At 37.8% G+C, this 25,052-nt stretch overlaps 1 protein-coding gene across 4 annotated transcripts in view; it reads right to left on the bottom strand.

The window, feature by feature from the left end:
- Nucleotides 1–25,052, bottom strand: part of ZFYVE28 (zinc finger FYVE-type containing 28) — a 145,950-nt gene that overhangs the window by 36,098 nt on the left and 84,800 nt on the right. For all 4 annotated transcript variants that reach the window (XM_088056862.1, XM_088056861.1, XM_014263206.2 and 1 more), the window contains exons 4-8: nucleotides 23,671–23,873; nucleotides 21,834–21,923; nucleotides 19,355–19,444; nucleotides 16,102–16,203; nucleotides 7,037–8,401 (exon numbers count right to left, since the gene is read on the bottom strand). In XM_088056862.1, the coding sequence (XP_087912988.1) occupies nucleotides 7,037–8,401; nucleotides 16,102–16,203; nucleotides 19,355–19,444; nucleotides 21,834–21,923; nucleotides 23,671–23,873 (1,850 nt within the window). The remainder of the gene's footprint in view (nucleotides 1–7,036; nucleotides 8,402–16,101; nucleotides 16,204–19,354; nucleotides 19,445–21,833; nucleotides 21,924–23,670; nucleotides 23,874–25,052) is intronic.

The following is a 25,052-nucleotide window of genomic DNA, read 5'->3' on the forward strand; positions in this document are numbered from 1 at the left end:
CTACTAATTGAATACAATTACATTTCCTATTATAATAGTTAATTGGCATAAGTATTGTTTGACTGGCTCACTGCATGAGGGCTGACTCTAAAGCCTCACGTGTCACACTGAATCCACTCAAAAATTATCTTTTGAAACTTTTTAACCTGTTATTTCAGGAATCCCTGTGTTGAAAGCTAATGTGGTTCACTGTTGCTTTAATTGATATCTGGACCTAGTAAAAGGGAAGCTGGTATAAAACACTGACACTAAAGCTTTATAATGGCAGTTGTGTTATAAGATACTGTACAAAATCAGTGTTCAACAGGCAAGGTAAAACATTGCCATTTCAAATTTGAGACTTGCATTGTAAAAAAGAAGAGGAGGAGGGACTGAAAATATTAATTTATACTGAATCTGAATCTGGCTAGTTGCACAAAGGCAATAAACAGAATACTAGAAGGGGAACAAAGAACTTCAATCAAAAGCCAGATAAAGGATTGCTTAAGGGAAGTTTTGCAGTTAAAAGGCTGATGCTTGATTCCCAATCAAGTACTATTTGCTTTTTGCTGATGAGAATTTTTCTTTCTCCTGAACAGCTCCTTAAAAACTAATCAGTACAACACAATAAACAGACATTTTTGTTTATGTGAGCTTGCACAGCTGCCCATTAATTTTTTTATGGAAAAGGCAACCATTTTTATGTAAAAATACACACAATTTTCCTAAATCTTACTGTGATGGGAATATTACCGAAAAGCATGAATTTAAGACATTTAATCAAGTTAATTTGCATTTCAGTATCAATTAATCTTGTTTTGATAAAGGAATACTGGTAGAAAAGCTAGAAACTCAGACAAGCTAGAAAGGTACTTTGTGTGAATTTGTTTTGGTTTTTTTTTAGCAAATGTTAGCCATCCCCAAAATACAAATGGCTGAATGGCTCTTTTCCATGCATTTATAAAAGTGGAATGACTTATCTTAAAGTTGCTTTCCTGAAAACATGGATGTCACATGATGCTAAGGGGCGAACAAAGTAAAGTACAGGCCAAAAAAATCAAAATTAAAAACCAACTGTCTGAAACAGGTGTTCATTTTTTTTACAGAGTTATTCTAACTTTCTGAGGAAATAAAATTCTTAATATATTACATCATATAAATACTGCACAATATATACAATTTAGGATTAAATAATTGCAAGACTAGGAAAAGAGGCAACTTGAATACCAAGATAAAAAATAAATTATTCCTCTTATTCTAGAGTTGCAATATAGATCAACAAATAACAAAACATGCTTTTTAAGGATGCCTCATACTTCCTCCTTACACTGCAAAAGCATATGGCAATATATTCTATTTTTTAACCCCCACAAGTAAATGCAAGCAATGTCAGCACAGAGCTGTGCAGGAAGGGTGAAGGCAAGAGATTCTCCTCACTACCAACTGCAGCTCCTTTTGCCAACTGTCAGGTGCACTGCAAAAAGCTTTATCAAGAATACATTCATCAGATCAAGGAAAATGCAAAAATAAAATAAAATTGTGAAACTTAAGCTAGACATTTTAAATAGACCTACAGTGCAAAAGAAGGAAACTACCTAAAAATCCCTTTTTTATATCAGAACTTTTCTGAAGTCAGTATGTAGATAAACAAACATGCAAGAGAACCAGGTATTTAAGACTAAAACATGAAAACACCAGCGTTGTATGACAATATCAAACAAGTTGCCAAATTTCATAAAACATTAGCAGGTTTACATGGACTCCTCAGCCCCAGAAAGAACAGAAAGACAAATATTTACAAAACACACACAAAAAAATCTTCCCTCTTTGTAGTGTTCTTTCTTCTGTGAAAGAGACAGTAGAATTCTGTTTAAATGAACTTCAAAAAAAAAAAACCTGTGTAGTTTTCTTCCAGTTGAAAAACAAAGAATACTAGAGACAGATTTAAAGCTTGGTTTTAGGGTTAATGTCCTTTTTTACCCCAAAACACCAAATAGTGTTTTTTCGTAGTTTTCTCCTCTTCTATTCTTACATGGCTTTTCCCCTTTATCAGTTTGTTTTGCTACATGACAGCCTTTATTTATCACCCTGTCCTTTCAGCAAATCAGATACTGCATCTTTGCTAGTGCTTTTCTCATATTTGCATCTCATTAGCACTGCTGCCCAGGATTTCTGTGCTGTCGGTGTTTTGTATCTCTGAGATACAAGCAGATAACAAGGAAAGGCATAACATGAGCTAAGACTTAAAAACCCAAGTAGCAGAGACCTGTCAATACCCAGTGAGGTTCTTCTGTTATGGTATGACTCCATCAGCAGAGGAGGGAAGGGCTATGGGATGTCATTTAGCTGCACTTCTCTAAAGCCTTGGACACTGTCCCTCAGAACATCCTTGTATGTAAATTGGAGAGAGATGGATTCAATGCACGAACTGTTATATGGGTAAGAAATTGGCTGATGGTCAGATCCAGAGAGCAGTGGTCAACAGCTCAAATCTTATGGACATCAGTAACAAGTGGTGTCCCTCCAGGGTGCCTACTGGGACCAGAATTACTCAATATCTTCATTAATGACACAGATGAAGGGATTGAGTGCACCCTCAGCACATTTGCAGGTGATACTGAACTGGGTGGTGCAGCTGACACACCCGAGGGACAGGATTCCATCCACAGGGACCTGGACAAGCTCAAGAAGTGGCCCATGGGAATCTCATGAGCTGTAACAAGACCAAATGCTGGTGCTGCACCTGGGTCAGGGCAGCTCCCAGGGTCAGCACAGGCCGGGGATGAACAGATCCAGAGCAGCCCTGAGAAGGACTTGGGAGTGCTGTGGGTGAGAGGCTGGACATGACCCAGCCATGGGCACTCAGCCCAGAAACCTCCCTGTCCTGGGATCATCCAAAGCACCGTGGGCAGCAGAGGAGGGAGAGGATTCTGCCCCTCTGCCCTGCTCTGCTGGGACCTCACCTGCAGCGCTGCATCCAGCTCTGGGGCCCCATCACAGGAAGGACATGGACCTGTTGGAGCAAGTCCAGAGGAGGCCACCAAGAGGGATGGAGCACCTCTCTTTTGAGGAAAGGCTGAGAGAATTGGAATTGTTCAGCCTGGACAAGAGAAGGCTTCAGGGTGACCTGTAGTCTTCCAGTACCAGAAGAGAGCCCACAAGAAGGATGGAGAAGGACTTTTTACACAAGCAGGTACACAGGACGAGGAGGGATGGCTTCAAACTGAAGAAGGGTAGGTTTTGATTAGATAGAAAGAAATTCTTTACTATGAGGGTGGTGAGGCCCTGGCACAGGTTGCCCAGAGAACCTGCAAAGGTCCCATCCCTGGAAGGGTTCAAGTCTGCATTGGGGCTTTGAGCAATCTGATCTAGTGGGAGGTGTCTCTGCCCATGGCAGGCGTTTGGAACAAGATGATCTTTAAGGTCTCTTCCAACCCAAACCGTTCTATGATTCTATGAAATCTTTAGTAGAAGAGTGTTTAACCTGTATTTTAAGCTCCACTGAATTTTGAGGCTAGACAGAGAAGCCTGAAATACCAGCTATTTCAGATACAAGGATTATGGTAAACCCATCAGGATCACAGAGATCATACCTATAATGTCATATTGTGTAGTAAGATGACTGACTCACTAGAACAAACAGTTTGTGTCACAACATACACATTTGAGAGCTGCTTTATTCAGAAAAGGGAAAGAAAATTTTCTTCTACTTTGAGACTTACAGTAACTAGGAAGTTAATACATTTATCAGCTTGATGTATGAGCTATCCTGCAGCTATTCCATGTGTATGAGATTGTTTATTGTTTTAGCTAATGGGTCCATCATTCTGAAAATAATCTACTGCCTCCAACATTTCCCCTATGGTTAAGCTGGCATTCACAAACATGTAATAGGGAGCAGTCACAGAAGCCCAATGTGATCTTCCAATTTAAAAATACCATCAAAAGGCAGTGATTAGTCATTGCCCCGGCAGCATGAGTAAGGAAAGGTCCACAGAGTTCTGTTTTGTAACTGAATTATCTCTTTTGCTGATAGCATGACTAGTGATTCAGAGGCAAGACCCAAATCTTATATACATACATATATGGAAAAAATGAGATATATCCATATATAATTTTTTAATCTAGTTCTCAGTAGAACCCAGCATCTCCACCTTTCACCGAATATACTTAAGAAGTTGGTATTTATTTGGAATGCTTCCATAAAGCAGCAATAATCTAGTAACAAAATATATCTATCCCTACTGCTCTACTGCTGCAAAGGTGGAATACTTGACAATTAGTAACAGATGTACTGTAGCCTCAAAAATGAATTCAGCTAATTAGAAGTAATCAACGAAGTATCCGTGTAGGAGACTATGGTGAAAACAGACAAATCCCACCAACTTGTTAACAAAATATTCAAAAACATTCACCCAAGAGTTTTAGAACTCAAGAATGAATGAGATGAATTCTTAAGCTCTCTTTTAAAACTTCCATGATGCCTGGAGTCTAAAGGTGCCATCCATAAAAATAAGGACTCCACAGGGATTCAAACAGCTCTAGCTCTGTGAGCCTGATGATCATACCAAACAACTTAAAAATGTATCAAAAGCTAAAATACGTAGACAATGCGAAGATCTGTCTGAGAAGAAACAACGTGACTTCCGCAGAGGCAACCTCTCGGGAGCTCTGTGAAAGGGTCAAGAAAGTTGTGAAGAATGGTGATTCATCTGTCAAGCCTCTGGATTTCCAAACAGGTTCTCTCAAAATACCTCAAAAAGGCTTTTAAGAAAACTAAGGACCTACAGCCTAAGAGGGAGGGGCCCAAAAAGGATAGATAATTCTTAATCACAAATTGAGAGAAGCTGTTAAACAATCACTTCTCAGACGAGTGGGATGTCAGGGCTGAGTTTCTTCAGCATCCTGGGAGCTTTGTTTTTATGATCTGCAAAACCAGGGAGAGCAATGAGCTCTGACAAGTAACTACCAATGCAAAATTATTCAGTGTAATAACCAGAACAGCCTGCACAACTGCCCATGATCTTAAAGTCTAAATAAAAGGTAATAAAATAGTAATAAATTACTTAACTGGTAACCACATGTAGAATAATTTTAGCATCAAATACAAGATAACTTCAAAAAGATACAGATACAAGACAACTTGTAAAAGAACCTCAGCACACCACTTAGTAAAAATTCCAAGTCAAATACTGAGAATCATTGAAAAACAACTGAAAACGATTATGCCACTGTGCACATTTACAGTTTGCTCATATCTTGAGTAAGTGCAGTTCTGATTCACTTATTGTTAAGAGGAAATCATATAACTGAAAACTGTTTAGGGCAAGAGATAAGGCATGACCAAAGATATGGATAATTTGTGGACAACTTCTGATCAAGTAGGCTCTGAAGTTTCCAACCTGAAAAAGTAACCATATCGACAAAACGTGACTTAGGTCTACAAAATCACAACAGGCAGGAGAGGCCAGACAGGAATCACGAGCAAACAAAAGCTAACAGGAAGACAGACTTACAGAACTCTCTGTAAAAGGACAATTCTCAGATAAAGTATTTAAATATTAACAGAGGTGGGACAAGTCAGTAGAGAAGTTACTACATTCACAAAGCATGGGAAGCTGAAACAGTAGCTTATATATATATATATATATATAATAGATATATATATATATAGATTTATTATATTTTTATTATATTTTTCAGATCTAATCTCAAAAATTCATTTTTTTATCCTACCCAAGGCAAAAACTGGTAGGCAAATAGTCTGGATATTTTATCATTTATGAGGAAACTGATTAAACACAGTGATTACTTTTAGTAATCACTACGTTTTAACATAGTATTCCACTTGAAGTGGTACAAAAATGTCAAAGGGATTTGTGAATTACATCTTAAAAGGAAGTCCACTTAGAAACCCTGTTGTAAGGCTTTGAATATGATCATACTTGCAAGCCTAAGATAGCAAACAGAATAATGAGAAAGGTAAGTCGAGTTTTGTGCACGCTAAGTTGTATTTAACCTGCAACAGCAATTAGGTCCAGGCCAAAGAACTCATGATTATATTTCCACTACCAGTAAAATATTTCATAATTCAGCTGGTACATTATTTCTGTAGCTTTTATATTGTGGTTATGCTTTGTGGTTCAAGCTACCTCCACTGTGTTATCCTGAACTCTGTGAACATAATGAAATAAGAGATCTGCATCTCACACACAAATAAAGCCAACTGCAACAGAAATACAGAAAACAGAGGTAATTATCTCTAATGTCTTGCCTCTGCTTCATGATAGTAATACTTCAGGGAAACTGAGAACTCTATACAAAACAAGTTATCCTCTAAACAGTAAAGCAAAACAAAGTCATGTTTTCTACTGATCTGTATAAGGTCCTAATCAAATCAAATCAAAGCTGAGCTGAAGCATGGCATTTTCTTTATTACAAATATTATGATGTTAGCAAGTTCCTTATTGTCATTAAATATGCAGAACCCTAATCCATGACCTCTACTCTTCTATCAGCTTTGGCAGAAATGGTCCAACAGGCTTAAGAGCCACTTCTGCACTTTGTTAGGCTCCTCCAGCACACACACATTCACACATATCCACAGGCAACATGGTCATATCAACCCCTTTCTCTCAAATGAAGCCAAGGTAAAATGTGTTTAGATAACAATTCAATCCCATGCACTGATGCAAAAGTTAACTTTTTAGTATTTGCCAGACACACTTCTCCTATAAAACAGCAGAGTACAATGGAAGTAATGACCCAGGTACCGTTTAGCAGCAATGCCCTCTTGGATACATTAAGCAGGTAATGTAACATCAATTTCAATGATACAGAGACTCTGAATGATTAAAAGTCAGATGATCTCCAAATCTTTTTTAGAAAAGCTGACATCCAATAAAAAGCTATCTACATTAAAAACACATATATGGATAAATTCCTGCAACACTCTTGTCCTTAAAATCAACATTAATGATACACCAATCACTTCAGTACAAGGATACAGGAATTTATGTACATGCAAATTACTACCAAGACATCAAGTTGCTCTTACCTCGAACTAGATCGTGACTTTACATCTTCTTTTCCTGTCCTTTCACTACTAGCATCTTCATTGTAGTCCATTGTTTTATCACACAGTTGTTTTCTCTTCTCCCACTTCTTCTGCTGATTTGAGATGCTTTCTGTTTCTCCTTGGGAGTCACTTTCTGCTCCTACCTGTGAACCTGAGGAATGTGCCAGGCACTTAGAGGAGACTGGCAGTTTTTGCTCTTCACTGCCAAAGTCTCTTTCTGCTAACAAAGCAGAAGTTTCAGGTTTTAATGTTTCCTGCTCAGGGACTGAATTGTCCAAGTTATCTACATGGTCCATTTCCTTAGACTTTACTAATGTGTATGAAGCATTTACAACACCTCCTGCAGAATGTTTAGTCTTTAAACCTTCAACACTGTCCTCCCTGCTGTCTTCACAGCTGCCACAACACACACAGGAATTAATTAGACAGTTTGTGGCAGCTATACTGAGTTTATGGGATTCATCCTCCTCCTCATTTGCTAATGGATTAGCAGATCCAGGAATACAACTAATAGCTGCTTCTGGGGTTGTTACTGGGGATTCTGAGCTAGAAGGAGATTTAGGATTGAATATTACAGTAGCAGATATTTTCATTCCCCCTGTCCTGTGGGCTATCACTTCCGCCGTTTCTGCATCATCAGCATACGCATCCCAGCCATTGAGGTATAACTGTGAGTCTGGACCTTCTAGACAGCTGCATGAATTTGGAACTGAAATGCCAGGCATCTGTTTTCCATCTTCAACATTGTTATTATTGCTTAAGTCACTTTCAGCATCTTTTAAAAGCAAAGTTTCCTCTGTCTGATGGCCATTCTCATAAAGCAAAGCATCTCTATATTGCAGGTTCTGTTTTGAATCGTGGCAAGGGTTATTCACCCAAGCAAAAGTATCACTTACTGAATCCAACCCAGCCAGAGCTTCTCCTGCTCCATCTAGGTCATCCATAAAAAACACTCTGTCCTCTTCATCAGTTAAGTTGTCAAGATGGTGTCTTGTTGGTGAAGCTTCTGTGCTAGAACTATTTCTTAGGCTAGGTCTGTGAGCAGGAGACTGACAGATGCTTGGAGGGGAAAGCAGAGAAGACATTTCATCGCCGACTCTGTGTACCATCCTGTTCAGCTGCTCCAGCTCCTGCTCATCATACTGCATGGAACAAGCCAGCTCAGCCTCTGTGTTCTCAGCTTTTGCTGAAAGTTCCTTAGGAGGCAAAGTCGCAGTTATGCCTGGTGCAATGACAGAGGGTACTTCAGGATCTGCTCTGACAGGAAAATCTACATCTTGAGAGATGCACAGGTTACGTTCCAGTGTGTGCAGTTCGTCCTCAGTCAGTGTCTGAAGGAGATCCCTGAAAACAAAGAAACAGACACATCACTTGACATTTAAAATCATGAGGCATTCGTGCTACAGATTTTAAAAAAGCTTTTACTGTTAGTGCAATCCAGAAATTTAAAACTTCTGTTTAAAAACTTAAACTTCTGGGTAAAATCCAGAACATGAGGGCACGGAATACTTTTGACTGTGTAATTCAAGATGCATTTGGCTTCCATATCCAGAGCACATGACTACTGATGCCTGAATTTGAGATTACTCATGCAAATAGAGGGCATAAAATTATATACATGCTTGCAGTGAAGCCTCAAAATAAACCAAAACACACACAAAAATGGAACTTTTCCCCTCCCCATCACTTACAGTGAAAATGTCACCCACAATTTATTTTATCATTTTACTTTTTTAATTCACAAGTTTGACTTTGATTAGCAAACCAATTTTCCATCCTTCAAGTTGATTCAGAAAATTATTCTACAAAAGAGTACTGCAGAAGTTTTGCAGCATTATACTGTTGGACAAAAGAATTCAATAAAACAGTAATATTGTTTATGCAACACTGGTATCTGGAAGACAGATCACTGAAACAGGGATTGGAAATCGGCTCTCTCCTGCCTCAAACACTGAACTCGGTCTTCTGGCCTTGACTGGCATAAACTTAATTTTCTTCACAGCAGCTGCTGTGGGGCTGTGTTTTGGATCTGTGCTGGAAGCAGCGCTGATAACCCAGGGGTGTTTTTGTTATTGCTGAGCAGGACTCACACACAGCCAAGGCCTTTTCTGCTCCTCACCCCACCCCAGCAGCGAGGAGGCTGGGGGTGCACAAGGAGTTGGGAGGGGACACAGCTGGGGCAGCTGACCCCAAATGACCCAGGGATGTTCCATACCATATATATGGCATTATGCTCAGTACATAAAGCTGGGGGAAGGAGGAGGAAGGGGGGTTGTTTGGAGTGGTGGCGTTTGCCTTCCCAAGTCACCGCTAAGTGTGGTGGAGCCTGGCTGTCCTGGGGATGGCTGAACACCTGCCAGGGGAAGTGCTGAGTTATTCCTTGTTCTGCTTTACTTGTCTGGGGCTTTTATTTAATCCATTAAAATGTCTTTATCTCAACCCACGACTTTTCTCCCTTCTTCTCTTCTGATTCTCTCCCCAAACCCACTGGAGGGGTGAGCAAGTTGGCTGTGTGGGACTGAGGTGCCAGCTGGGGTTAAACCATGACATTGGGTCATCAAGGAGTAAAGCTTCTGCATGATGTTAACAACAAGGCAGGTCTAGAAAGCAAACACCAAGCAATTTAGTAAATGGTATTTTCTACAGACATGCAACATCTCCAGTGTTACCAGGTGTCCTCAGTACTGCAGTTTAGTTATTAAGGGCTTGATAAGAACAAACCATGTTTGACACAACATCATGTAATTTTAGGTCTGAATTTGATTTACACTATCCTTCTCAAATAGAAGCCAAATATACAAATACCCTCTGTCAAGAACTGCTCCCACCATTTTCAAAGATCAGAAACTGTATTTTAGCATAAAGGAATGAATGAGAAAAGCAAGACCTGTTCAATAGAGGTTAGGAGTCCATTATTCCTCATGTGTTTAGGAATAATTTGTAAACAGTTGGCATAATAAAAATAGTAATATGCACATATTAAAAGAATTCCCTTAAAGGAGTAATTTGGGTGTAAAAAAGAGTCCAAAAAATGTCAAAGAAACATCCAACACATCTCACATCTCAATTTCCAGTCAATGGTTTACCTTCTTAACTTGTTAACTCAAAGACCAAAGATTTTTGCAAGTACTACCAATTTTTCAAATAGTTAAAAAAATACATCACTAGTATCTGATCTGTATATCAGCTACCTACACTTTGCAAAAACTAACAGTTTAGATAAGCATTCATAAGTCAGAAAAAAATTATGGCTATGTCCATTCTACACAATTAACATTTTATTTTAAAAAAAATCTTGCTGTATATGAGTGACATGACCCTGAAAAAAGTTCTAAGCCTCCAGAAGCACCACTTATAAGAACAAGTGTGCAATTGTATCCTCCCTTTTCACGCTCTGAAACAGAGAAGTCAGAATTTCCCAGAATCGTTCCATATGTATCTTTAAATCCAAAGTTTGAGCATTTTTTTAAGTCATAAATAAGAAAGGAAAATGGGCAATCTTTGTTAGAGCCACCTGCCTAATAAGCTATAAACCAGTATTGCTATTTGGCACACTAGCCTTTCCTTTCTTTTTCTTTCTTTCCTACACATTCCTTTCTTTTGTCTACACAGTATGTAATGATACCACCTTATTATTACTCAGATCTTGTATTTAACCAGTTTTTTTAAGAGATTAAGCACTTGAACATCACCTTAAAAACAAATTGAAATTGCTTAAGTTTTAAGGTCAACATAAAAACAGTAGCATTATCATAATTTATTTTTAAAATAACTATACCAATAGTAAGTTAAAAACATAGAATATGTTTTATATTAAAAAACAGGATAACATGATTGCTGCCATGAGGCTTTGTATTATGAATTCCCATATTTTTAGTGTTTACAGGAACACTGACATAGAATTTTATAAGCATAAACAAAGTAATGTGAGATTTTAAAAACAGTTGGGGTTTTCATTTTAAAAAATACAACAAACAAGAGTAAGCACACAATTGTAACAGTGAAGGGTTTAAGCTCAACAATCACATATACAAAGATATTAAAGACACAGGAAATTTCTGGGTTGGGCCAGGGTCCATCAGGAACTTCTACAAACAGACACGACAACAGCAACATTCAAAGGAATTTGCTTTCCATCCAAGCCCATCAGCATAACTGAGAATGATTCACTGAGCCCAGGGAAAACCAAAGATTGAATTTTCGTACTTCCAGCATCTATTCTGGGGTTTTACTCAGTCTCCACAACACCACATGGCAGCACCCAGGATTACTGAATATCTGGGTGTCCAGAGCTACTCTGCTTCCTTTCCAAAGGCTCAGTCAGAGAGCCTGGCTGCTCAGAAACCTGTACCCAACTCAGGTTTCATACACTCACTATAAATTCAGTGCTGGAAACACATTTACTTTCTACTGGCTAGCTCCATGGACTTGAGTAATGAATTCTATTTCTGCCAATAACAACACCTCAAAATTTAAGAGCCATTGCATGCAGTTTTGAGGACAGTAAATAAAGCCTGAGTAAAATAAAAATAATAAATAATAATAATAATAATAATAATATTAACAAAAACAACAACAACCACCAGTGAAACCAGCTGACAGTCCTCATGTCTTTTTAGGTCAGTTAGATCCCTGCAGCTTTGGAAGAATAACATAACCAGCTGAATTACACATGGTAGTCTACCAGCCCTATAATTTCAGTAGAGAAATCTGCTTTAAATTCAAAGGGAATATGCTCATTTTCCTAATCCAAACATTGGAAATTCTGCTATTAACAAATATAACTAATTCTAAAAGAGGTTCAGGTAATTTCCTTGGATTCACAAGTCATTTTTAAAGATGACAAATGTTTGATCAACAGTCACCTTTTAGATACATTGTACATTAGATTATACAGGACTCACTGCCAATCTGCCATGTTGTAAAATGGCTATGAAGATATTAAAAATTAATGTTAACCAATATATGAAAAATCTGACATTTCACTACTAAAAAACTGAACATCAGGTGTCATCAGTAAACTATAAGGTTTAATTAAACTGTAGCTACTTTAGTGGTTCATTTCCTTTCTGCTGAAGAACCTTTAACTCATTGTGCTCATATGGACAAAAAGGATTTCTCCCTCTGCTTACATTATTCAGAAGCCACAGGTAAAGGTAAAGTCAGCTTCTGCAATCCACCCTGATGAGCAGCAATGTGCTTTCTTCTCAGAGGGGCTTCAGAAAATACTGAATTTTAGAAAGTGCATATTGAGGTTTCATCTGCTTTTACTCTTTTTGGCACTGTATCACAGACAGGCAATCTAGCTTCCAAAGAGGAACATTCTTCTTTCAGTGGTTACAGCTACTGGCAGAAAAACAAGAAGTTCTTCAGATGTGCTCTGACTGTTACAAGCAGCAGTAGAGATTTGCTCCGCCTATTTATCCAGGGTACAGAAATGAGCTCTTCAAAGATGTGAAGCCAGATGTCTTTCGAGACAAGTTTGGCTCTGCAGAGGACAGGGCCACAAACCCCCTAATCCTGCACATTCCTCAAGCCTCTTCCATTAACTTTGCTCCTACTCTGACTAGAATTTTAAACTGCCTTGTTGTCAGAGAATAGCTTCATTGTTATTGCCAGCCTGTGCTTCAGTTGATGCTCCAAAGGGAGCATGACCAGCTGCCTCAATGGAGCTGCCACCGGAGGAGCCTGGTGCAGGTACAGGGACGCCACGCACATCCTCCCGCTGTGCTCAGCTCTGCACACCCAAGTCCACAGATCCGTCTGACACACCCAAGCTGAGAAACCAACACTGAGATATGGAACAAACAGCACTGGCACTCCTTTACTGCCACAGTTTTGAATCAACTCGAAGTTTTGAACACAGCCACCTCGGAAAAACAGATTAGTTTTTCCCCAACCACTGTGCACACTTAATTTAAATGAAAACAAATTTCACACTGCCCCACACAGTTCTTTAACACACAGAGAGTATGTATACTGCATTTAATTCCTAGTCAATGATACAGAAAGGTTTCAAGTGTATTTAAAATGGTATGAACCTCTAATTCATCACCAGTTGTGCAGTGTGCTTGACTCCGCACCACCAAAATCCACAGGGACCCTGCCATCACTTGTAATGGTGCAGAAACAAGCACCAGGAAAGCAAAGAGCTCTGAAATACAGCAGAATTAAGCAGTACTGCAAAATCCCAAGTTTGCTGACTTTCGAAAATCTTGGTACAGTAGCCTCCAATGTATATATAGTATAAGCAGTGTTTTATCACAAAACTGTTCAGTGTCACAGGCACCTAAGTTATGTATCTGTGCACAGAGCAGACAATGTCATCTGTGTATTCCCTAAGCAGATTGCGGTAGTTTGGCAGAAATGGTTCAAACACTTTAGTTTCAAAAGCACAGAGATAGCACTACTATGTAATTATGCATTGGTAGATGCATAAAATACCAAGGCTGATGTTTTACACACAAAATAAAAGTCAACACAAGCACCTGGCTTAGATATTAATTAAAACATTCAAAGCCATAATTTGCTGCTCAACCTTTCCAAAAACTCAGCAACAACCCTTACTGCTTTTTCTCACAGTCTCAACAATCTCTATTGTTTTCAAAGTTGTCAGCCACCAGTAAGACACCAAAAATTTTCATACCTAATAGATATTTATCTTCCCTGCTAGTTCTGATTTAATTATGTGGATCAACATAATTAAAATACAGTACTTATCTTTGCCTTATGGGTATTTTAGGATAATACAGTTTAAAAATTAATTACCTGTAATCCTACAAAATAAGCTCTTCATATGATGTTACTCCATGAGGTAAAATACTTAGTTGGCTAAAAAGTTACAGAACTTGACAGAGAAACTGACTGGGATGTGATCACATTCTGCAGTAAGATGTTCTATTTTCTTACAACAGGCACACAACTGGAATGCAAAATGCAGCTATTTTTAACAGAAGACTTCTGAATCTATTTTCAAGCCTTAACTACTGGTGCTGGAGACTGGAGAAAGACTCCAGGAAAAAAACACTCTTCCTTTGTTGGGGAGCAGAAATATTGGTATCAAATATCATTCCATCCTCTTCATAGGTTTCTATGAACCTTCTCACAGAGTATGGATTGCAGCCTGATGAGTTGAAAAAAAAACTGATAAGAAAAAAAAACCCTACACAGCTTTGGTACTTTCAAAAGTAATTCAATTACCTTACATGAACAGCACACTTATTTGTAACTCATTGTTATGTTTCTTCAATATATTTTTCATTCAAGAATATTACTAAAGGATCTTTTTGAGCTCAGTTCTTGCCAGTATTTGAGTTCCTTCAACTCAGAGACTGCCAGACATGAAATTTTGTATTACTTCTTGCTTGAATTTTTGGTCAGATAGATGTTATCTCGCTAAGAACATTTCACCAACTTTGTCTCCTAGACAACTGAAGTCACATTCTTTAATGTTCCCTTTCCTTCACAGAATAAATACAATTCTTAAAGTACATCAGAACTTTTCCAAAACTGAATCTGAAAGATTATTTTTTCAAGTTTGCATTGAAAACTGTAGTTATTGAACAAACAAGCACTTTACAAATCTGTTTTCAACCCCAGAGCTACGTTCACAGTAACTGAAAATTAAATGGGCTAAGCAATACACAGACTTCACTGATTTTCATTTTCCATGTTGTAAAATATGATAAATCAGAAAATACAGATTATGAGAAGAATATTAGCTTTTAAATATCCTTTTGGCTTTAGACAGCAAGTGGAATGCTGGTGAGAATACCTGCAATAGCCACATATTGGGAATAAGGCATTTTAATGTAAACTTCATGGACTTTTCAAGCCTCAGTTACAATAAAGCTTTTTCCTCCTTCTAACTTCAGTTTTGCCCTTCACTTCATATTGTTATTCTTAACCCAGTGTTTTATAAAACCACAATTGCTCAAAAAAGCCCAACAAACCAAATATGTTAATTTGTCAATTTTAATTCTCATATTTCAATATGAGTATCACTAAGGTAGCTAAAAATAAGACTTCTAGACAAAAACCCTAGCAAGTTTTCAAGGGACACATGAGGATGTGGTCTAGATATTCATAAAGGCTAACTTCAGAAATAGCTCCCCTCTGAACCATCCCTGACAGAACTTACATTCTCCCTCAGGAGGTGCCTCACCTCTAATGGATGAGAGGAGATCAATCTGGATAAACTGTGTGAAAACTATTCTTACATTAAACTGCCACCATGACATCCAGGGAAGGTGAAAAACTGCTGAAAATTGGACACAGGGGGAAAAAGCCCCAAACCTGTCATATTATCTCTAGAGATTTCTAGGAACAAAAGTTGCAGTTGGTAGATAAATCCAAATTCTAAGAAAATAACAGGGTTTATGGATTAAGAAAAATTTTTAACATCCAAATAAAATACCTGAAGAGTGAGCATAAAGATCCTTTAAAGATACAGCTTAATTTCTCCAAAGTAACAGATCAGTCTTCTAAAGATCTCAGCTAAGAAAAAAAAAATTTAACATTCTTTATACTTGAGCCAAAGCCCACATCTCCAATGATAACACTGAAGCATTATGGAAAGAAGTATAAAGTGATTCATCCTGTAAATAACAAATGTACAATATGAAAAACTAATAGTCATTTCTATTAGGTTAAGAATTATCTGAGTATTGCATCACAGCATAACAAGAAAATGCAATAAGCCTAGTTAAGCAGAAACATTGATGCTAATTAGAAACAGAATCTCCCAAAAATAAACTCTAACTTTAGTATTTCAGGCATCATCTAACCACAAGGAAAATGTGAAATGCTATAAAATGATACTTAAAAAAATTAAGAAACTATCACAGAGATTAAAAGTTCAGAAAACTACCATGAAATTAAAAACTACATTTAGTTATTTCACGGGTATATCAGGCTGATGAGAGGAAAACACAGTTTATGGTTAACATAGCAAACAGAAACACTTTTAAAAGCATTTATGAGTTTTCAGGCCTCTGATTTTCACTTCAGAAGAGAAGCAATTACAACTATCTTTTATTACTTGCCTTATTTTTCTTAGCAAAGTGTGAAAAGGTCTGAAGAGTTCAGACATATCTTCTGGTTTATGGTCCAAGTTTAATGGTCCCTCGGAGTAGACAACAAGGCCACTGTAATTCAAACACATGCATGAACACACACAAAAATGAAAATTTTATTACACAGAGCAACCACTGAATAGTCAGAAAAGCAACTGTACATAAATATTAGAACAACATTTAACTACATCTGGTTATCTTATTTTTGTCTTATTCATCCACAGCTAGAATTAGATGCTATTTAAAGTAACAGGAGAAAGATCCCCTACACTCTGTTCCCCTTTCTTAAACATGGTAGGAAAAGCAATGGAAGCACAAAGGGAAGAACACATGCTGCACCTGAATTAAAAACACAAAACAAAAAAACCCACAAAGGAAACCTATTATCAAGTATATTGGGGAAGGTCTACTGATTTGAGAGATTGTAGATGACTTTTCCTTTCCAGTCTAAATAATTTCCAGGTAAGGTAGCTGACTCCTGAGCTCCTGGTTTTCTACCTCTATAATAATATAACCTGGTATTGACATATGATAAAAATAGGAAAGAGATTTTGTTAATCACATAAAACACGTTTTGTCGCTCTATTAGGAACGGCTGGGAATGAACGACACAGACTCTCTAGGGAGTCGATCAGGAGAATGTTTCTAGTTTATTACTTCAGGTTTGTTTTATAAACTGGTACGTGGAAAGTACAGAAAGGAAACTCTCACTGGTCAGCAAATCACTACATTACCATCATTGGTCAGTGGTGCACACCACCTCCCGACCTCCCACAAAGAAAACAAGAGACAGACAACAACACCTGCAAGGCTGTTCCCTATCTTTGAGGATTGTTTTTGAATCCTCCCATGAATTTCTCAGGCTAGCTTCTCAGTCTTGACTGAGAAGCTATGTGGCCTGTAATTTCTACAGGCTCTCTGTTTCAGAGTTAGACACATAGTCCACATGTTTGGAAGAAACCATGCTTCTACATCAACTCAGCACTTGTATAAATTTCTCTGGAAATAGGCAAATTCATAATCCTGAGAGCCTCCAGGTACTTCACAGTAGATATCTCAATAGCTCCTCCTGACCAAATCACCACTGCCCAAATCTGTTTGTGTGTCATGGATTAACAAAATAAACAAAATAAGCAAAACAATAAACAAAATTTACCTTTGTATCTGCTGTGCCACACCATACTGTGCCTGAGGGGGGATTCCCACCAGGCACCATTCTGCTATTTAATCCTCTGCCCACTGCAAAAACAACGTATATTTCCCAAAGGCAACCTGTTCTCACAGATGATATTACATCAGTTTTCGTTTTCCAAGACCGTTTTCCCCTTTCTGTCCATAGTGTCAGTGCTGTGTTACCCAAGCTATTTCAAAGGCATTTTCCTTTTCTTAAACTCAAATTACATATTGCTTCAGAGAGCTATCCAGCATCCAAATCATCCAGAGTAAGGTGACCCCTAGCTAACAGGACTGCCATAGTCTTTTGGTCACCAGTTCTTCCTGAGAAAGCACCCATGTGACCACCAAAGGCTCTCTGAAACACAGCAGCAAAGCTGATGTCACAGGTTACATGAATTCCACTGAAGTATTAAAAAATAAAAAAGAGCAGGGGATTAGGGTTTTGAGGGCAGGAGCAGGGAAGAGGAGATGAGAGGCAGAAAAAGTTGCTTCCTTTGCAAGTCACTATTTTTTGTGGCTTAAGACAAATTATCTTGTTGCCAAGGATACATAATTTAATCTTTTTTTCCTATGCTTTCCAAGCTTCAACAAGCAGGCTGCCACAAAGTGAAGTAGTTATTGCTGACTCATGTCTTATGTTCTGCATAAGCAAATGTTACTACTTTGCTCAGTGAAAGCTCAAGGCTATTCTCCTCCAACTTCTACCTAATGCCAAGTCACTGTTCCTCTAGTTTTCAGGCAGTTTGCTTGCCACAGAATTTAACTCTTGGAAGAAATTTAAAAAGAAATAAGTGGGCTAGAGCACAGAGAAAAAAAAAATTATAAAATGGCTTTTAAGTATGTGTAACATTTGGAAGAGCTCAAAATCAAAGCCTGGATATAGCTGTAGCACTGGAAAGAACTAAAATTTGGGTCTTATTATTTCCTACAAGGCTTGTGCTTCTTCCAGAAAACACTGTATATGGATGGGGTAGTTATTCTGTGGAACCTCACATGACAGTGATTTCTTTTCTTATCATGGGACAACTAGGAGCAGCTAAACTTCTTCTCCTTCTCTATCCTTCTTTGTAATTTGGAATAGACATGACCTATTTGCCAGAGAGCCCTGGTTTTCCAGTTAAGCCATGATGTGTTCTCCTTCACTGTGTCTTCCAGAAGCTTCAAATTGAGTTCTCACATTCCTGTTGTCTTCCAATAATCAGATAATTACTGTTATTATTTTTAGAATGACAGTTAGAGACAATGTACTATTTAACAGGAACAACAGGCCACAGGGATTTCCTGAGGAGAAGTGTATTACACTCAGGATTTGAGGTTTTTTATTTCCCTCAATTATCCTACTTATATTAGCTAACTTTAAAACATTCACAATAGTAAAATATTAAAAATATGCTGGCTTTACTCCAGAGAAGCTGCTGCCTTAGTAAACCATGAAGACTCATTAGGAAAAATGCATCTGATTTGCTCAATATTGCAAAAACTGCATGAAGCAAAAAACATTGTTATAATTTAGTTGCCTTGAGTAGTCAACACAGGGCACAAATCTACACCAAAGTTACACATATTAATACTTTCCTTCAAGAGAATTATGTCTAACTCAGTCACAACGCAGTCTGCCATGGTAACTCTTTCTTAACTAGAGCCATTGAGAAGAACACACAAATTTAACTGAAAACTTGCAGTTTTCAAGAATTATATCCTTAAGTCACCCTTTTTGAGTGTCACAAAATATGGGCTTTCAAGAAATACTTCCAACAACATGACATTGCAAAGACTGATGCTCCTAATTTTTAAATTTTGCTAGAGGATGCCTGATCAATTGTTACTGCCTTCTCTATTTAGAGATCTACCATCTTTTCTTTTGCCTTGATATTCTACATTAAACTGGTAATGATTTAGAACAAAACAATTCTCCTCTTTAATTCTTCTGAAAGAATTTTAAAGCAAACTCAGGTGAAAGACAGTCCATCAAAATTCTAAACACAGCTTTTCAAATCTTCAATAAACTTTTAAATGAGGCAGAGCAGAGTAGTTAAAAATTACTCACCAGACAATGGCTAATCTTGGAATTGTAAACATTAAAGCTGGTTCATAGTCATCTATCATATCTTGAGTGAGGTATCCAAGCCTTAAGGCTCTAAGCAAAAGAATAAAACTATTTATTAAAACATCAAAGTCATGAAGAAAACATTTCACTAAGGAAAAATTTGAAAAAATTGTTATAAGCCAAACCAAACTGGTAGTATTTAACTCATGCACTGGTTTTGTGCAGTCTAAATCACTATATATATAACTGATTGCTTAAGTCTCTGCTTTAAAGAATAGTATAATAAAAACATAAATGCAAGAAAAAAAATCCCTTTGAACACCTAAAGCTTTTATAGTAATTTAAAACCCAATTCGGTTTTATGTACTATTTCATGTCAAGCTTCAGCTTGATACTGAAAAATCACTGATGCTGACAATTTTTCAAATAAAAGAAACATTTTTAAAGTAATAGGGGAAAGTACTTGCGTTTCATTTTCAAATACAAACTGCTCTAATTATCAAGGTTAATCTCCCCCTTAACTAATAAAAAACCTAAAAAAAACTACCCAAGAACAGCCCAGTTCTACACAGTAACTTATTGAAGTCTAAGGATTTAATATTTGGGGGACACTGCACTGTCCTCAAAAAACTTCTCAAATGTCTTCAGCTCCTTTTTAACTAAACCCCATTTTGTTTGGATTTTTTACCTGGCTATATTTCCCAGTTTTTTCACATTTTCCAGATTTCACCCCATATGTTTCATAACACCCTCAAATTTCTTCTCTGACTTGTTCATATCAGTGCTTAAGATGACACTGAAAACTGCACATTAGTCCTGCTTTCGGTCCCCAGAAGAATGGAAGTAACTTTTTCTTTATTCCTTGTCAGCACTTGTCCAGCCAGTACTGCTGGTGGTGGACAGGACATGACCATGAAGCAAACCCTGGCTGGTGCCAACGCTGGATGGACACACTGGTGTGTGGCCTGTCCTCACTCCCTGTTCCTTCCTACAGCCCAGACAGATTTTTCTGAAGCTACAAGAAATAAACTATCTTTTTTTCATCTTCTTCATCAAATACAGAATCCCAGAATTGTCAGAGTTGGAAGGGACCTCTGGAGATCACCCAGTCCAACCCCCCTGCCAGGCAGGATCATCTAGAGCAGGTAACACATGAACACATCCAGGTGGTTTTGCAATGTCTCGAGAGAGGGAGACCCCACAACCTCTGTGCACAACTGTTCTGCCAGGTCAAAGGAAAGAAATTCTTCCCCATGTTGATGTGAACTTCTCATGTTGTAATTTATGGCCATTACTCCTTGTCCTGTGCCTGGGCGCCATGGAAGACAGCCTGGCACCATCCTCTTGACACCCACCTTTGAGATATTTGTGTGCATTGATCACATCCCCTCAGTCTTCCCTCCTCTAACCAGCCCCAGCTCCCACAGCCTCTCCTCCTAAGAGAGATGCTCCAGACCCCTCATCACATTTGTGGCCTCTGCTGGACACACATGTATACCATAGGTGACTGTGTATGTGTAGTAGCTCTCTGACTGATGGAAGGTCATTCTTCTTACTTGTGACCTTTTTTGAGTTGTAATCCTGTCTCCCAAAATGCCTGAAACACCCCTGATCCTGGTGTCATCTACAGATTGCGGCAGTGTGCTCTGCGCTCCCCCATTCCCTAATGAAAGGATCGACCGCACCAGACCCAGGGGTCCTACTTCACAAGTTCTCCCAACATGACAGTAAAACCAACACTTATTCTAAGAGCCTTTTACAGTCAACTGGTGTCTAATAATTCTACACAGAACATGATTCACTAATTTTCTTTTAAGAACAGTGCTGCACTGCTTAAAGCCCCACTTAGGCTGGGTACTTCACATGCTGTTCCCCTCTACTGCCCACCTGCAGGCTAGTTAATCTGTCACAAGGGGGAAGAAAAGAAAGTTTTTCACAGTACATTACAAGTTCACACTTTTCTTTGCACCTTACACTTCCAGAACTTACAAACTACTGAATTGATTTCTTTCATCATAGTCGCTTTATACATATAGAGCCAAAGACCAGTCTTTGAGAATTTAAAGAGCTTTTATGAGTTCTTTATGATGATAACTGGAGGTTCATAGATGATTTGAGTCATCTCCCCATGTATTCTCGCATAAAATATCATTAAGTCTTGATGCCTTGAACTGACTTAGCTTATTTAAATGCTTAGTCTTCATGTACACATCTGTAACTAGTCATACCAGCAATACAGTTATTGTTGGATTATTAGCTCTTGTGTTTTTTTGTATTTTTTTAATGTAGAAAACAAAAAAAACACAGATTTGTGCCTGGCAAGCATGCTTAACACCTTTGAACTTTGTACTTGGACACTTACTAGAAAAGCAAAATACCTAGTGTTTTATGACAGTTCTTCAGGATTATAGTTAATGTACTTCTACAAAAACTCAGACAGAAAGTAAACACAGACATTAAGATCTAGTCCTTAACTTACCTCTCCACAGTTTCACAGAACAATACAATAACCTCTTGCTGTACATAGTATTCTTTTGGAGACTTCACAGGTACCATGGCTGACACATAACTACAAAAATGATAAAAATAACATACCATTGTTTCACATGCTTTAACAAATAATATTATAAATAAAACCAAACCTAGGACAAATCATCTTAGAAACCTAAGATGATTTCCTGTACCAATTTGTATTTATTTTAACAGCTCCCACTGTGTACTGTGTAAGAATCTATAAGAAACACAACCAAATTACTTATTGCAGAGGAACTGAGGCAGCAGAAGTCAGTAGTAATTTAGAAATATTATAACTATATATCACACTTATGATATGATATAATTATGATAGCACATTTAGCTATCAGAACTGTTTACTGTGTGGCACAGGGCCTTTGAAGGATCTTTACTGCCCCATCTTAAAGACAGAATAGTTTACTCTGCATTTTCTCAATAATAAAAAATCTGACTTAAAGCAAATATTTTTTCTATAAAGGTTTTACTGGAAACTAGTTTAGTCAAACTCAGTTACCCAGATAAGACACTTAAAATTTGGCCTCATATTTATGTGGAATTACTAGCAAAAGCTAGCAATTCAACAAGGTAAGAAACACTGGTAAAAAGTTTGGTTGTTTTCTGTCACTGTATTACTTAATTGGTCATTTGTAGAATACAAGTAACACAGAAAGGGAAGAAGTTGTTTGCAAAACAATGGTAAATAAAAATGCTGTATTTAGAGAGTTGGTATTGACAGGCCAAAAACTGCACAGACACTGAGAAGAACCAGTTACTGATTGTCACTGGTGTCTGCATTCAAACCCTCAGTTAAAAACATGTTTTTAGATAATGTTTTTAATTAAAGTGTTTTCTATATTCAGAATAATGATGCCCTTTCTAATTAGAAAAAAAACTGCTTACCTGAGTAAAAGAACACAAGAAAATAACAATACTGAGGAAGGGCAAGCAGTAATGTGGGACATGACAGTCTGTAGGTTATTCCCAAGAAATTTTAAAAGACTACGCAATTCTAAGAAACATGTTCTGCTAAGGGCAGCAGTGACTGTATTGTATTAGATCCACAGATAATTTTGCCCATTATCTTGTCTGTGGCCAGCACCACAAGTGTCTAACACACAGGCAGGTAGCTGGTTACACTCTGAAGCACAATGCATGACTGGTCAATGTGACCCTTGATACAAAAAAGCATCACCCCAAAAAAGCAGTTATTTTTACTTAAGCAAAAAACCTCAAAGTAATTTTTCAATCACAAGTTTTCAAATCACCGAGTTCTTGTGGTTAATTAGGGCTCATGTAAAAGCCCTTCCTCCATCAGAATTCAATTTGCCTTCTTCAATTCACTGGGTATATCTTGCTTGTATCACTAAGCACAAGAGAAGAAAACCTCATAGTCTCTAGAATATTTGTTATCGTTCTTTTCTTTTTAAGCATCTCCTATTTGTTGCCTTTTCTCTGACAAAGAAAACATTAAGAGAAGAGATTTATGGTTTCCTTTTCTGTCTTGGAAATTCTCCCTCAAATGCCATATGCCAGTATGCAAATGGCGGATTATAGTTTAGTTGGAGAGAGCAAATGCTGATTGCTAAAGAGCTATTTAGTTTTCATTATTGCTACACTGAAAGGAAAAATCTAACGTTACAACAAATTACTAAAGAATTCAAATACAACTATAAAAAAATTTACATCCTTTTCCCACTCAAAAAACACAGAGTAAAACGGCCAATTTCCAAAACCCAACAAGCCACAAAACAGCTGCAGTGGCCAAGACATGGCTCACAACACATTTACTTAATCTCTTTTACCTTAATTCGAACTCAGCAAAAAGGACATCAAAATGTTTCAGGGAATCTTTCATTTTTTCTGTGTAGAGGTTCAAATCCCTTAAGGCCTGGTCACGAATAATATTTCTGACTTCCTCTAGGCTTCGTGTCAGATCCTTGGCCAAGGGCCTCATAGCCATACTCTCAATTTCACGATTCATAATAATTGAACCAGCAGCCAAACACTAAGAAAGATATGAGGAGATAAAATATTAGTTTTTACAAAGTAAAAATACTTTTATAGTTAAAAACAAAGCACAAGATGTGCTATTTAGTAAGATATGCTTTTGAACAAGGGCAATACTTAGCCCCAGTTGGCTGCAAATTATGAAACAAGCGAAAAACTTAAGGCTGGTATGTCAAGAGTCAAAAGCTTTTCACAGAAAAGGTTAGGAAGCAGCTCAGCCAGGGAGACATGAGGAGAGGGTTGAAATACAAGAACCACAGTGCTGACAGAAGAACTAAAGCTATTCTCCCCCACCAGTTAGGCAGTAAGCATTAGTAGGATAGATCCTCTATGCACACACAGATTGCTTGCATAAGAGATGGGAATCTAGCAGAACTACAGTCCATGGGCTGTTTTGATTTGGGCTAGACTGCTTGACTCTGTAAAATAAATCTATTCCATATAAAAAGAACAGAAATTCTGCAACTGTGATGTCTTTTACAGAGAAACTGCTCACACTGGCTATCACACAGGGATGCAGTTAGGCCAGCATACTGCTTCCCACAGAAATCATGATTATATACGAAAATCAGGTCACCGAGTGGTTCTTCTCTTTCAGTGTCTGGAAAACAACTCTTTTAAAGACTCCTTGCCCCAGGCATTATACACGGACTCTCTTTGACCAGCTGACAAAGACATTAATAGTAAATTCTTACTGTAACACATTAATAAAACCTTTTTAAAATCTTGCCACTAAAAACAACTGCTGGCTTTATTCTTTTATGGATACATATGGAAGACAATGAGCACCAATATAAATCACACCTGTGGTGTAAATAGAAATACTTCCATTAATTGAGAATATACAAGGTTGTTCTCAAAGATCACGTCTGTTTTTTCCCTTTTTTAAATCTCCATTTGAAACTGTGTCACCCACTTCTCCCTGGCATCCTGTGGATGGAAGCCACACCTGCAACTCAGTATGAGAGACTTGCAATCCCTTTCTCAGCAGCCTGATGCATTCATTTGAGGGCAGTATTTGTGGAAAGTATGGATAAAGTGTTAGCTGCTGATAGGTATTCTCAGTCTGATAACTCAGTGATTGTACTGACAAGGACAGCAGTGTGTACTCCTAAAGCACATACAATCTTCTTGCTACATGAATTTACAGGAGGACAGTGCCTACAGCAGTAGGAGT

Source organism: Pseudopodoces humilis, chromosome 6 (assembly GCF_049639895.1).
Source record: "Pseudopodoces humilis isolate 2021_Gansu_Grassland_sample_001 chromosome 6, ASM4963989v1, whole genome shotgun sequence".
In the NCBI taxonomy this organism is placed as follows: Eukaryota; Metazoa; Chordata; class Aves; order Passeriformes; family Paridae; genus Pseudopodoces; species Pseudopodoces humilis.